Here is a 13,596-nt window from a genome sequence, read left to right as displayed (position 1 = left end):
AAGATCGACCTACTGACCCAGTTTCTTCAAGTATTTGAATATCTGCGGTTTCAACAAAGTGCAAACATAATAACTTCATCGACTTAATAATAGCGACATTTGTATGCTCAACTATCATACTTTCTCGTATCTATGCGACTTACACAAATTGCAACTTATTTTCTTATGCATTAACGAACCATTTTCGTAGCATTTATATCATGTCACTTTGAATGTTTCTTCAAATAATCTTGACAAAGGGAGATTTTGCGGTTTAGAAATTTGTGATAGCTTAAAAATGTTAGTAATAAGTGCAAACACAATATTTTATAAAAGTTACAAATATACATTATTGATTTTATTAACAAAGCAATAAAATATAACACTTTCAATATTATTCTTTTATATATATATAATTATCAAAACGGAAAATTTTATTATTATTTTTTTTTAATATTAGTAATGTTTACAGCAGTCATGCCTCAATCAGATCTACCGCATTATTTTTCGATTTACTTTCTTTTCTTTTTGATTTTAATATATAACATTAAATGTTTTTGTATCCTCACGATTTCTCCGTTTGACTTCCAGCAATTTTTAATAATTAACTTTTTTCACAATCGAGATTGATGTCGCGTCGAACAGATAATGGATATAATTCGTTCAGGATGATGCGAGTTAAGGCTATATCGCGCAGGATATAACGCAGGATAACACAGATGTTTCGTGGACCGAATACACGCGTAAGGTCACGTTGGATTGCAATGCATCGAAATTCATTCACAGAGAATTTCGACATCAACGAAATTTTATTTAACTAGATTGATGAAACAGCGCTTACGACAGTCTTCTGTCATCGATATCATCCCATTTACATAATAATTGATCATTAAAAATACACGGTGAGATTGAGCCTCTCGTTGCCAGCTTGATTGTCTCCGGTTCGCGTTTCCGCTGCGACCTCGACGCTGTCCACGGTCTGGAAAACGATGAATATTTCTATCTCTATTGTTCCCCATTTGTTTGCTCTTTAGGATTGCATAATATATTTTTATTTCTCCAAGTAAACTTAGATTTAATTATTTCTTGTGTACATGTTATTTGTAAGCATAAGAATCGGTTAAGAAATAGTAAGTACGAGAGACAAAGAGAAATATCGCTCTATTTAAATTATTTAGGTTAAAAAATTACTTTTTAGCAGTAATATAAACCTTCCTATTTTAATAGTTTGAAAAAATGTATACCTCTTTACGCATATAAAAGATAATTCCAAAAAACATTATAATTTTTTTATTTGTTATTTAATGTGAAATTTATCTTTTCTGTTAATTTATCTTTTTTGAGGTGAAGGATCTACGGATTAATTTGTGAGATAATTACCCTATCGTCATCGTCCCAGGACAATTTTTTAATTCTCGGCAAGGCTGAACTAGCAGGCCACGCTGGCACCAAGGAGTCTGGAGGATCTCCCGAATAATTGGAGGAATCATGAGATCCAGCATCTAAATTGGTTCTAGCACTCAAATCATTCATATTCTGCACTAACCCGCCAATATTGGGAATATTCGTTGTAGCTGATAAAGTTGGCGGATTTGGGGCGGGTGCCACTTTATGTCTGGCATATAATGGTAATTGTCTCGCTGATGCTATACCTATAATGTAAGATGAAAAAACGTAAAATGAGAAATTGAATGTCATAAATGTTCCGTGATAAAGATATGATTTTATGAAAAATTTTAGAACTTTTAAATAAAAAAACAAATAAATAACGTTAGCAAATTTTTTTAAAAAAAGCTTACTTACTTCAGCAACTGAATTTGATTTTTATTATTTTAATAGATGCATAAAAGTCGCATGTAAGAGAAAGACATGTAAAACTGAGGAATGAAACTAAAGTAAGTTACATTAAATTATGCTAAATATTTTGGAGAACAGTTAGATTACTTGATATTGCATTATTTATATCTGTAAAAATATACTTTTAATTGTAGCACCATATGAGCTTTCATTTATTTCTCCGAAGACTGGATTATCGATATCGTTACGGCTACTGTTATCATTCTCGTTGCTGTCATTATCGTGAAGTCGATTTCGCGGACCCTCCAAAGTATCCTGAAGAACATTGGCACCTAGCACCTGCGGCATCGGGCTCAGAGCAGAGGGAACCGGTGATTTCTCGCGATATCCCGTGCCTACAGAACTGACTGAACCACCGCTTTTGGGTCTTTTGCTTAAAGAAAAAAAAAGAAATTAAATATGCCTTAAGTTCTAATTAACTTAATAAAAATGTTTAAATTTATAATACTTTCATTATATGAATATGATCCTCGAAGATCGAGAAAATCATTTTATCTGTAATACTGTAGAACTTTACTTCTACACAATGACATATAAATGATTTGATATATAATCTAGTAATTTGATGATAAGAACTTATTAAATGTAATAAATTTAATTTATGCTTTTTATACAGAAAAAATACAACACTATTCAATGTTATAATTAATCAAAATATAACTATAAATTGGTTCAAATTTATATTCGACAATTTTACTCACTGCTTATAAATATAAAGAATGAGGATGAGTATGACGACTCCAAGAAGACCTAAAACTGCACCAAAGATTGCAACTAATAACACACTATTACCGAGCCAAGCGGGTGCAGCTCTCGCGGCGATCGGCAACGAGCCGCTATTTGGTATGTGTACAATCACCGGAACCATACTATATCTAGAGAAATCACAGATACAGAAATAGATTAATATCTGGAATAATCATCAACGTTGAATTAAATAATGACAGAGAAATGTATAATACTTAGACGGTTTTCCAGTGTCGGAAGCCACCGCCATAAATCGAGCCACAGATCCGTTAAATGAATTCAGCGATCGTAGCACCAATTCTCCGTTGTCTCTAACTTCGAAAGATCTGAAAAAATGATTTATATAATTGTATTAAAAATAATTATAATTATTTTATTTAGATTAGGTGTACGTCTTTTATTGGAGTTGAAAGATTTTATTTTTTAGGATTTAAATAATATATCAAACATCTTATATTTAAAGTATAAAATTCTTATGTAATGTATAACTGCTTTCTCATGTAATAATATATAGATATTTTTATTTGAAATATAATTTATACCTTGCATCTTGTCCTCTGAGAGATAAGCTGACTTTGTCGCCTCTGTCACCGTCAGCTACTTCCAATCTTCCTGAAAAGTTACGCGCTTTTCTAATATCGTGTAACAGAAATTGGATCGACATTTAATATAACAAAGAGAAGACTTACCAACAGTAGAACCTTCTCTCGCGGAAGAAGCATGAATTTCGTAGCGAGTATATCGAAATCGAGGTTCCCATTCATTGACGTCTTCGACCGAAATGTTTACCCGTGACGTATCATTCTGAACAAAAAATATTGTATGTTATATATATTATCTAAAAATGATATAAAAAAATAATTTACAAATATTAAAAGACCTACATGATATCCGTCTGTGACGTGAACTAGAAAATTATGCTGGACACGTTTCTCGTAATCCAATTCACCTTTGAGGATCAACTCGCCAGAATTAGTGATCGAGAATCTCTTCAGGTCCTCGGCCGCACCCATCAGCCAAAATCTTAAATCCTAGGATTAAAGGCTAAGATACTACGCTGCTATGTCATGGTTTACTCTTGCACTCTTATCGTTAAAGCGAATTTTTATACTACTTACAGGGTCGGCTTTGTTGACTCCTGTTGTTAGAAGAACGCTTCCAGAAGGCGTATCCTCCGGTACACTCGTTTGATGATCCTTTAGCACGAATTTCACAGGTAATCGACCACCTAGCATGTGTAAGATAAGTATCATTTTAATCTGACACAATGTGTTATCAAATCGACAATAGTTCGATTTAATTAAGTATTATTTTGACCTTTTATTTTACATTACATTTTAACCTTTTAATTTGCATACGAAACAACGTATGTATAAATTAAATTTTAGATGAAAAATATATAATTAATAAGTTTTATTATAATTAGTTAATAATGTGTGTGAATTGATTGTACAAATCCATTTATTTTAATAATTAAACAATGATAATTAATAATTAATAACTAATTATGCGGTAAATTATTATATATACAAATAAAATATATGTGAGCTACAATAAAATAATAATAATTTCAAGAAAAATAATTAATATATTTATATTAATAATTAATATATTAATATATTTAAATATATATACCTGCTGTTGGTCCAACTGCATCTTCTCGTGATACGATAACTGTAGCAAGAGCATATCTATCCGGATTATTCACTTGAGTAGCCTATTTAACGAACAATATTCAATAATTATTATATCTTTATATATGTTAAGAATTTGATTAAATTATAAATTTAATGTCAATATTCCTACCTTAATGACGATAGTCGCTGACGTCATTAGCTCGTGATCCTGTAGTAATCGTATCATGACGATTTCAGCAGTTTCAGGATTTAAATCCAGAAAAGGTAAAATTCCACCTTGAATGGTATATCGAACTGCTGCATTTATTCCCACATCTTGATCTATGGCTTTTATCGCGACAGGAGTCACTTTTAACGTTCTTCTCTATAAGAATTAGTAAATTAAATTAATTCATATTAAATTCTTATTCCTTCAGTTGACTTTCTTTTCTTCATTATTTTTATTTTTTTAAATATTTAATATAAAATAATGTATATAAATATAGTGTGTGTATAATTGAAAATGATAACTTAAATAACCACATATGTTTCTATAATTGTATGTATCTATCAAATAAAATCAATTCTGATTGTGTGGAATAAATTTTTGAGCAAGAAAATAAGTCAAGCTTACCCCCTTTACGTGACGGGGTACGGCGACTTTGTATTCATCATTCAAGAAAGCTGGATTTTGATCATCAGCGTCGATAACATTGACGTATAATGTCGTCGTAGACGACCGTGGTGGACTACCTTGGTCCTATAAAAACAAAGTTCATTTTTAGAATAAATACTCATTGTTTTAAATTATAGTTTAAAATTAGCATTATTTTATACAAATATGTATAGTTGGATTGAGAGAGAAAAGATTCTTTTAACTTTCATTGTCAGAGTACAAGCATGAGAAATACAAAAAGTATTGTTCTCTTTCTCGATCAATTTCTTACTTGTTCAGTGTTGCGTATCGCGATACGCATGAATTACAAATCAATTTATTTAAATCGATTTATTTAAACCCATCACGATCCACTTACAATACTTTAAATTCTGTTATTGTTTTACGAATGTATTTTGCAAATCATGTGATATAAAAAGAATAATTTTTATTCAATTTTGTCAGATCAATCATATCGAATCCAAATCATATTTTTACATTTAAAAAAAATTTTTATGTAATATATAATCGCTTTTGTATTATATGATTTGAAATTTATAAATTAATTGTGAATTTTGAAAGTCCTATTATGTGTCTATTAATTTTAGCTTATTAAAAAATTAAATAAAAAGACTTACTTGAGCGCGGATACCAACGGAAAAGTTGGTGAGAATCTCGTAATCTAGCGATTTCCTTAATACGAGAGTGCCTTCCAAAGCATTTACAAAAACAAAATAATCCTGTAAAATAAAAATAAAAATTATTGTCTCTCTCCTCTTCAAATTGTATCTTTTAAAATTATTATTAATGAAATAAATTAATGACGAGGTAAGTAATAAGAAAGATTGCAAAGTAAATATTATAAGTGTATAATAAATGCAGAAAGATGATAAACATTAAGTAATGAGATAAATATAATTTAATCGTGTAAATGTTTATAAAATTTACCGAATAAGTTCCCGATAAAACAGCGTATTGTACAGTAGAATATGGTCCTGGTTGATCAGCATCGACAGCTCGAACTCCCTGCAAGACTCTCGTACCAACGACGGTAACCTGAGATTTTATCATGTCACAAAATGGATAAAGGACGATATAATATTAAAATATTAAAATGCAACTAATAAATATTAAAAAAAATATTTTCTCACCTCAGAAATATTCAACACATAAGGAGCATTTATAAATTGCGGTGAATTATCATTCGCATCGGTTACTCGAATGTTCACTGGTATGATAAATCCCTTTAGAACAAAGAAAACCAACATTATTTAATAAATAACATTAAAAAATAGTATCTGTCATTCAATAAAAGTGGAAGAATTGTCTTACTGGATCTAAGGTGTGCTTTTTCTCGCAAATAACGTTGATGAAAACGCTCGCTGGTCCCTCGACGCCTTCTTTATCGAGCGGTCTGATGAGAGTTAAATTCTTTGAATACGACGAGAACGCGACGGGGCTGTCATGCTCTTGCAAGCTTAGTTCGATGTCACCTTGTACACTGGGGTCACCCACTACCCCGAGAACTCCCACGGTGCCGCCGACGGGCAGATCCTCGCTGACAAAGAGATGCGCCGCGGTGGCTCCGTTCTCCAGGAAGCATCGTTTGTCTTGAATTACTGTAAAAAAAAATCAAATAATTGTTGGCATTAGAAAATAATGTACATAGTCTGTACTTTACACTTAAATTAATTATTACCAAATATATAAATAATATATATCTCAATGTATAAATAAATACCAAAAATTAATTATTATTATAAATAAAAGAAGTTAATTTCTAGAATGAAAAGTGGAATCTCATCAATAGAAATATTGCAAATTTAAATGCAAATTATAGATATAGGTATTTATTATAGAAAAACAAATTGTTTTGGAAATTATTGACATATTTTTTAAATTCTTATAATATGATATTTAAAGAAAGGCATTTACATACTAGGATTGTATAATATTAAAATAGATAGATATTAATAAAAATATTTGAATTTTATAAAAAAAGTATCGTTATTTGAATTTGAATTGCGTGTACTGTTCTTATAACAATGAGTAAAAAATTGTACGGCTCGAAAAACTGCTCGAAAAAAGTAATCGCATATACAACAGATATAATATCGAATAAGCGCTTTTGGAGTTACTGCAGTTTCCTGTCGAAATCGGATAACCGGTTTTCAATGGGTTGTACAAATTCAATAGGCTACAGTTTCGGATCGCGAGTAATGATGAAAGGACCGTGGGACAATAATCTTGTGAGAAACTCCATCTGGACTTTTGTTCTAACGGTATATAAGATCAATGAATCGCGTGATCGATAAATCCTATATATATATACAATATAAACAATTATATTATTTATTTCAACATATAATTAGTAATCTAATGATTGCATTAAAAAGTAGCACATTTAAGGAAATATGTAAATTTATTTGATTATTATTATTTCTATTGTCATGATTGATTAATTAATATACATTTAGAATAGTTGTGGATAAAAAAGATGTGAGAAGATAATTTCAAGAGAGAGAAAAAGAAAGAAATAATATTTGTTTTGATATTATTATTAGTATTTAATATTAGATTTTATTCAAAAAAAATTAATATAATTTTTTAAGAAAATTAAATTACAAAATTTATCAAAAATATGTGTATAATATATACACATGGAGAGAGAGAGAGAGAGAGAGAGACAGAGAGAGAAAGAGAGAGAGAGAGAGAGAGAGAGAGAGGAAAGGACACTCTCTTTTCTCTAGATATATATTTTGTTGATTTTTAAGTAATTATTAAATAACTATTTTGCCATTTCTGAAATCATTTTATAAAATAAGCAGTTACCATGTAATGTCTATTTTATGAAATTTTCAAAGCAAGAAAGTAATTATTCTTGTATTTTTTACGCACAAATGAGATGCAAAGAGATGCATAGCTTTATCTCTGCTTGTAACAGATAACAAACATAAGTACTATGTATAGTAAGATTTATTATATAGTAATACTCATGCTATACATTAGTGTACACATACACTTGCTTATAACACTCATTGTCCAGTTATTAATTGCGGATGTTTTAATGACTTCAAACGATCCTGCACAAATACATTCCAGAAGCGTTACGTCCTAATGCAGTTAAGTTTACCGTAAACATAACGTAACTTTGTAATCTAGAGCGTAGTAGAAAAGCGAGAGCATTTTTCCAAATTATCAGAGATATAAATATTATTTGGAATTAAAATCACATTTAGAAATAAAATGATGCACGTAGAGAGATATTCTTGAAAACTCTCTTCCCGAAATATTGTATATATATTTTCGAAACAAGTAAAAATTTTGTGCGAATCCTATCAACCTGTAAACTTTTTTTTTTTGAAAAAAATATTATTTAAAAAAAATAAGATTTAATTTCTTTTTTATTAAAAAAATTAATAAAATGAAACATGTAAGAATTGCTATATACCTAGCAGGCACATAATGAAATAAATATAATCATATATTCATAAATATGAGCATATATTCATTATTATTCCTATATGTAATAACCGGATAAAGTACATTGGATAAAATGCATATAAGAAGCTGTTTGTGCCTAACAACAGCTTTAGTTGTTCTAATGCTAACATAAATCACGACTGCCGCTTTTGCGCCTCGTTTGGCTGTCATAGTTGTCGTCGTTCTCTTGATTTATGCATAATTTATCGATTATTCTAATCATACGTAATCTTTCGAAGAGCAAAACATCAGTATAATTAATATTTTACGGTACAGAGCTTTTTTAGGCTCTTTCATTATCTTAATAATGAGCATGTAATGAACAAAAATAATAAGATAAAATCGAAGAGAACAAAATTAGCTAGTAATTCCATGAATTTATATTACTTGAACGTAATTGGACATTTTCATATCATTATGCAATGGAATTGTGTCGCAATCGGGAAGAAGGTAATCGTTCTTGTTGAAAGCAAAGTTACATTTTGTACATTTGATTGTGAAATTTATTCGACGTAATAAGTTTGATTAGACAGCATGTCATTTGTTCTTCCCGATTGATTGATGGAAATTCGGATGTTGGAAGGACACATAGATATCAAAGACATAGACAAATACACGTGGGCTGTTTAACGCGTGTGCGAGAGGGTAGATGTACGCGCTTCCCTGGAGCGAAGTTCCGGTCGCGAATTCATGGCGTATCGTCGACGGCGCAGCGTTACGGCGCTGCCTTTCGTAAACTTCTTTCCTGACACAGACGAAGACCAAAAGTCGTTCGATCGTGCGCAAAAACATCCGCAAACGTACTAATGCAAATTGCATTTTCCGCACGGTTCATGCAAAAACACAATGCGTTAACTAATAGTTCAGATAAAAATAGATCTGAAAGATTTAGTGGGAGAGAGCAAAAGAATATATAATTTGTAAAGTTCATTGTAAATAGCTTAGGTAGACTTATAAATTATATAAGTTTACTTACATCTTTCATCAAGCTTTTTCAATTACTACATTTCTCCATTTGAGAAGAAAAAAGAATAAAATAATAAATACAGTAATAATAATAATAAATTGTTGAATCAGTTATATACATATTTCAATTCTATTTAATTTTAAATTCTATATATATATATATATATAATTTTTTTATTATAAATTTTAGAGATTATTCATAATATTCATAAAAAAAGCAATTACATTTTATAGATCAAATATAAACAATCTTGAAAGATACTGAAAAATATGTAATATATATTTTTTTTTTGGTTTATAAAGCACTATATATTTTGCTTCATCAATTTCCATAAATTTGTAAGATGCAATGAGAAAAAGGACAGGAATATGTGGAGAAAGAAATTGATGCAAAAAGACTTACATTGTCCGACATGCGGTCGCAGCATGCAGCAGAGGAGCAGCAAGATCTTTAATACGTTTCGTCCCATGGCAATTCAAGATCATCGTCCATCGATTCCGTCGATCGGTACATCTGGAAAAAAAAGGATGAAAATCAATGACGGGAAACGAGAAAAGTGATAAGAAATTCAAGTTTGCGTACCCGAGTTCTTTAATCTTTCCGTTCACCGTGGGAATAAAGTTCTCAGAAGATACTTCAATTTATTGTATTCGCGGAAATAAAATTTCTTACGTTCCTATATATCTGCTTTCTCAGAATCATTATGGAATTCTTATTGGTTTTCGTTTAGGAATTTCTTATTTCTTGCGAAGAGATCTTGTGTGAAATATATCATAAGTATAGTTATATAGAGACTTTATAAAAACTAAAAAGTTTTTAATTATAATTTACTTATTATTATATATTATTTTTTTACATTATCACTTGAGATAAATTTCCAACATTTTAAGTATAATTAAAAATAGTATTAAAATTTAATATATTTATATTGCAATAATTAAGTAATTAAATTATTTTCAACAAATTTATTTAACATGCATATTTGTTACTAAGATTTATTTTTTGTTGATGTTGCAATGGCACACAAGATATGTGTGATATAATAACACGGAAGTGCAAGGATTTTATGTAACGTAATTTATATATAAAATAACTTTATTTTGTCATTTTTTTATCTAATTTTCCAGTATCTAGTTTCTTTCTTTTTTTCTTTATGTACATATTTAATGTAAACTTTTCCGCCTTTTCATTTTAATGTATAAGTCTCAAGTCTCTTCCATAAATAAGCGGAAAAATAGAAAAATTGAAAAATAACAAAATTTATGTTATATCATTAAATTGTGATTTTTTATTAATTTTTAATCAACGAAATAATTAGTAAATTATCAAAATTTTATGCATTAAAGATAATTTGAAAAGTAATAAATTTGGCAAAAGAGAAAGTAACAAAGATAACAAGATCAAAAAAATAATTACAAAGGCGTGAAAACTTGAGCGCGGTTCATGAAACTGAAAGTACTGAAAGTTTCAAACTTAGAATATTTTTTATTCATTTTTTTATAGCCTTTTTTGGGCTTTTTAATATCTTTTAGAGAAGAATGATGGAGTGAAAATAATAATAGCGTCTTTTAAAGATAGTAATTTCATAAGCATCGCGCATTTTATATTGACTACTTATGTTTTAGCATTCAACAAGATGACGCAAGAACATGCCATCACTAAACGTAACAATTTACTAGTAATGTGCAAGTAACGTTTGTCAAGTTTGTCATCAGGTTAGCAGACGAGTGTAAGAACATAAGCGATGAAAAAACAACCACTTTGTCCGACGACGAAACGTGTCTGCAGCATGAGCATAACGCGTGGTTAGAAAGCATGCAGAGAAACTCCTTTATTACGCGTGGAACTACGGCTATGTAGGACTGCGCGTCATCAGGGCTAGAATGACTAGTGCGATTTATGCATGCTGGAGATAACTCTTGACACTTCGCACTGTCACCTTTCGTGTAACCAACGTATTTTTTTTTTAGCGACGTCACATCGAAAGATTGACGATCGTTTTTTGATGTTTAAGATATTAAAATTACACGCAACACGTTTCTTTTTAAAATTGAATGGCGAAAACGGAAGTAGACTTCTTCAACCTTGTTAATACGAGAAAGTGCGACCGACTAATGTTTAGCTTTACATTTTACCATTCATGATATTTGATAGAAAATTAAGTATTTTAATAGAAGAATTTTGTTATTTAAATACAAATATTAATTATTGTTATTACTAATTCAATTTTTATTTTTAAATCTTGAAGTAAAAGATGAGTTAAATATATAATGCCCGCTATATTAAAACAGTTTCCGGAATGCATGTCGTTGTACATACATTACATTTTATATAAATGAAAAAATATTATATTTTTATAAACTTTATTTTTAAATGATATTAATATGCTTAGTAAGAATATTAATAATATTGATAAGATTATTAAAAAAATATTTTTAATTAAGTTTGAAATATTTCTTATAATTTAGTATTAAGTGTGTAAAAATTATTTAATTAATATTTATTGTTATTATTCTTTTGATTGTAAAGTTGAATAAGTATACAATCTTTTCAGTTTAATTTTATTTCAACATTACTTTATCTTTTGGAAAAAATTTTAATTTAATACATTTATAATGATTACTAATAAAAATATCTTAAAATTTCAGTTTCTCTTCTTTCTTTTTAAAATGTTCTTTCATAATCCTTTTGTAAGCTTATATAGAATATTCCATGATTATTTGTTGAGCTTTTCACACGTTTTTAGCGTCACTTGATATAAATGGTTGAAAGGCTGTAAAGAATATAGGACAAAGAAACTAATGTAAGAAAATCTTAGCAAAATTATTTATGCGAATAGACTGAATTTATATTTATAAAAAAAAAAATATCAACCGGATTTGGTTATATGTGGGCCGCACAGTACTGCTTAAATTCACAGACCGTAAATTGAAACGCAACGCGTGATGGGCAACCGGCGTAAAGGCCTCCGGCCTCGGCTCCGGCAGATAACTGTATAAAAGCATTGGTCGGATATCGACAGTTTTGATGACTTAAATTTTCGTTTTGCTGTTTTTTTATTTTAATAAAAGTTTGGAATTAATTATTTTATCATTGTTTGAAAAATTAACAATCGTGACTTTACTCAATAATGTTTAAGATAATATTTAACTATTGTATTATTGTTATATTATCGTGCTTAATTATGTTACACCATATTTTTTATACATTAAATACAAACTTTAGAAATTACACATAAGAATGTTTATACACATAACAAAGTATGTATTATCCTCTTGTTTTATTATTGCTTTTATAATTTATATTGTTCTTATATTTTTTAATTACAATAATTAATTTAGTTTATTATTATATTTTTTTTCTTTAAATGTATCTTTCAAATAATAATGAAAGATTTTGAAGTAATATATTGAACAAAAAAAAAACTTATAATTAATAGATACTATTATAGATTGCTTTTAATTGATATTAATTGTTACATAGTGCTTTCGACTAATATTTTAAAATTAAATTAAATTAAATGTTAATAAATAATTGACAAATTTACCACAAAATGCACTCAGAAGAAGGACGTCATCCATATATCTATAATTATCGTTTGCTAAAATAACAAATTTATCTCAACATCACTAGTTCTTCATTAGTAACGCAGATCTCATGTTGTTAATATTTTCTTGATCCACCATGCATTTGATTAGTCACCGCCCTTATAACGAAAAGCAAAAAGGGTTCACGAATTATACCCTCAGTAGTCCTTATCGATCGGCGCGACCAGACACTCTTCTCAGTCTCTCACGTTTCTTCACATACATAACAAAGGTAAGGATAAATTTTTCAAATTTTACATCACAAATGTATCGATTAAACTTTTTATTAAAGAAACTGAGTTTCTTTAATAAAAAGATAACAGTTTTATCTTCTCTTAAAAAAACCACAAAATTTGATTTGAATCTTTGAGTTATGATTTACTTTTTGTCTTCACATTTCTTTCCGATATGTGTATTAAATCACTTTCTAGAAAATCACTTATTCTTTTACGCGATTGTAGATTTTTTTTGTATTTTCTAGATGTTTCTAAAATTTTTTTTATTTATTTATTTTAGCCGTTTTTTTTTCTTCCTGCACTAGTTTTAATATACGTCGTACACACTCCGTGCGTTACCGTCATCGACCTGCCTCGTCCGAATCGATCTCGTATCAAACTCGGCTACGACTACGACGTGCTGTAGGGCTATGGAACTTTTTACTATAAAACAGAGCCGTCGAGCAAAGCGGCCGGAGCGGCACTCGGT

The 13,596-nt window shown here is 29.3% G+C and overlaps 1 protein-coding gene across 5 annotated transcripts; it reads right to left on the bottom strand.

Moving 5' to 3' along the window:
- Positions 1–466: 466 nt before the first annotated feature.
- On the bottom strand, positions 467–13,572 carry Cad96cb (protocadherin Fat 4-like Cad96Ca). 5 transcript variants are annotated; one of them, XM_072898131.1, is made up of 19 exons: positions 12,852–13,572; positions 9,887–10,060; positions 9,707–9,817; positions 6,187–6,473; positions 6,006–6,098; positions 5,803–5,910; positions 5,493–5,594; positions 4,834–4,959; positions 4,390–4,584; positions 4,219–4,300; positions 3,702–3,811; positions 3,468–3,614; positions 3,273–3,387; positions 3,126–3,195; positions 2,799–2,909; positions 2,538–2,711; positions 1,959–2,209; positions 1,360–1,631; positions 467–958 (listed from the first exon to the last, which is right to left on the bottom strand). In XM_072898131.1, exons 3-19 carry the CDS (start codon positions 9,771–9,773, stop codon positions 869–871), a joined length of 2,400 nt encoding a protein of 799 aa, XP_072754232.1. In that variant the 5' UTR covers positions 9,774–9,817; positions 9,887–10,060; positions 12,852–13,572; the 3' UTR covers positions 467–868. The 5 variants fall into 5 exon arrangements, with proteins under 5 accessions (XP_072754232.1, XP_072754228.1, XP_072754230.1 ...); XM_072898127.1 differs by lacking the exon at positions 9,887–10,060 and having other exon boundaries at positions 12,852–13,104; positions 13,274–13,572; XM_072898129.1 differs by lacking the exon at positions 9,887–10,060 and having other exon boundaries at positions 12,852–13,104; positions 13,455–13,572.
- Between the last annotated feature and the right edge of the window lie 24 nt (positions 13,573–13,596).

Source organism: Anoplolepis gracilipes, chromosome 8 (assembly GCF_047496725.1).
Source record: "Anoplolepis gracilipes chromosome 8, ASM4749672v1, whole genome shotgun sequence".
Taxonomy (NCBI): domain Eukaryota; kingdom Metazoa; phylum Arthropoda; class Insecta; order Hymenoptera; family Formicidae; genus Anoplolepis; species Anoplolepis gracilipes.
Note: the sequence above shows the minus strand (reverse complement) of the source record. Positions and strands in the feature narration are given on the sequence as shown.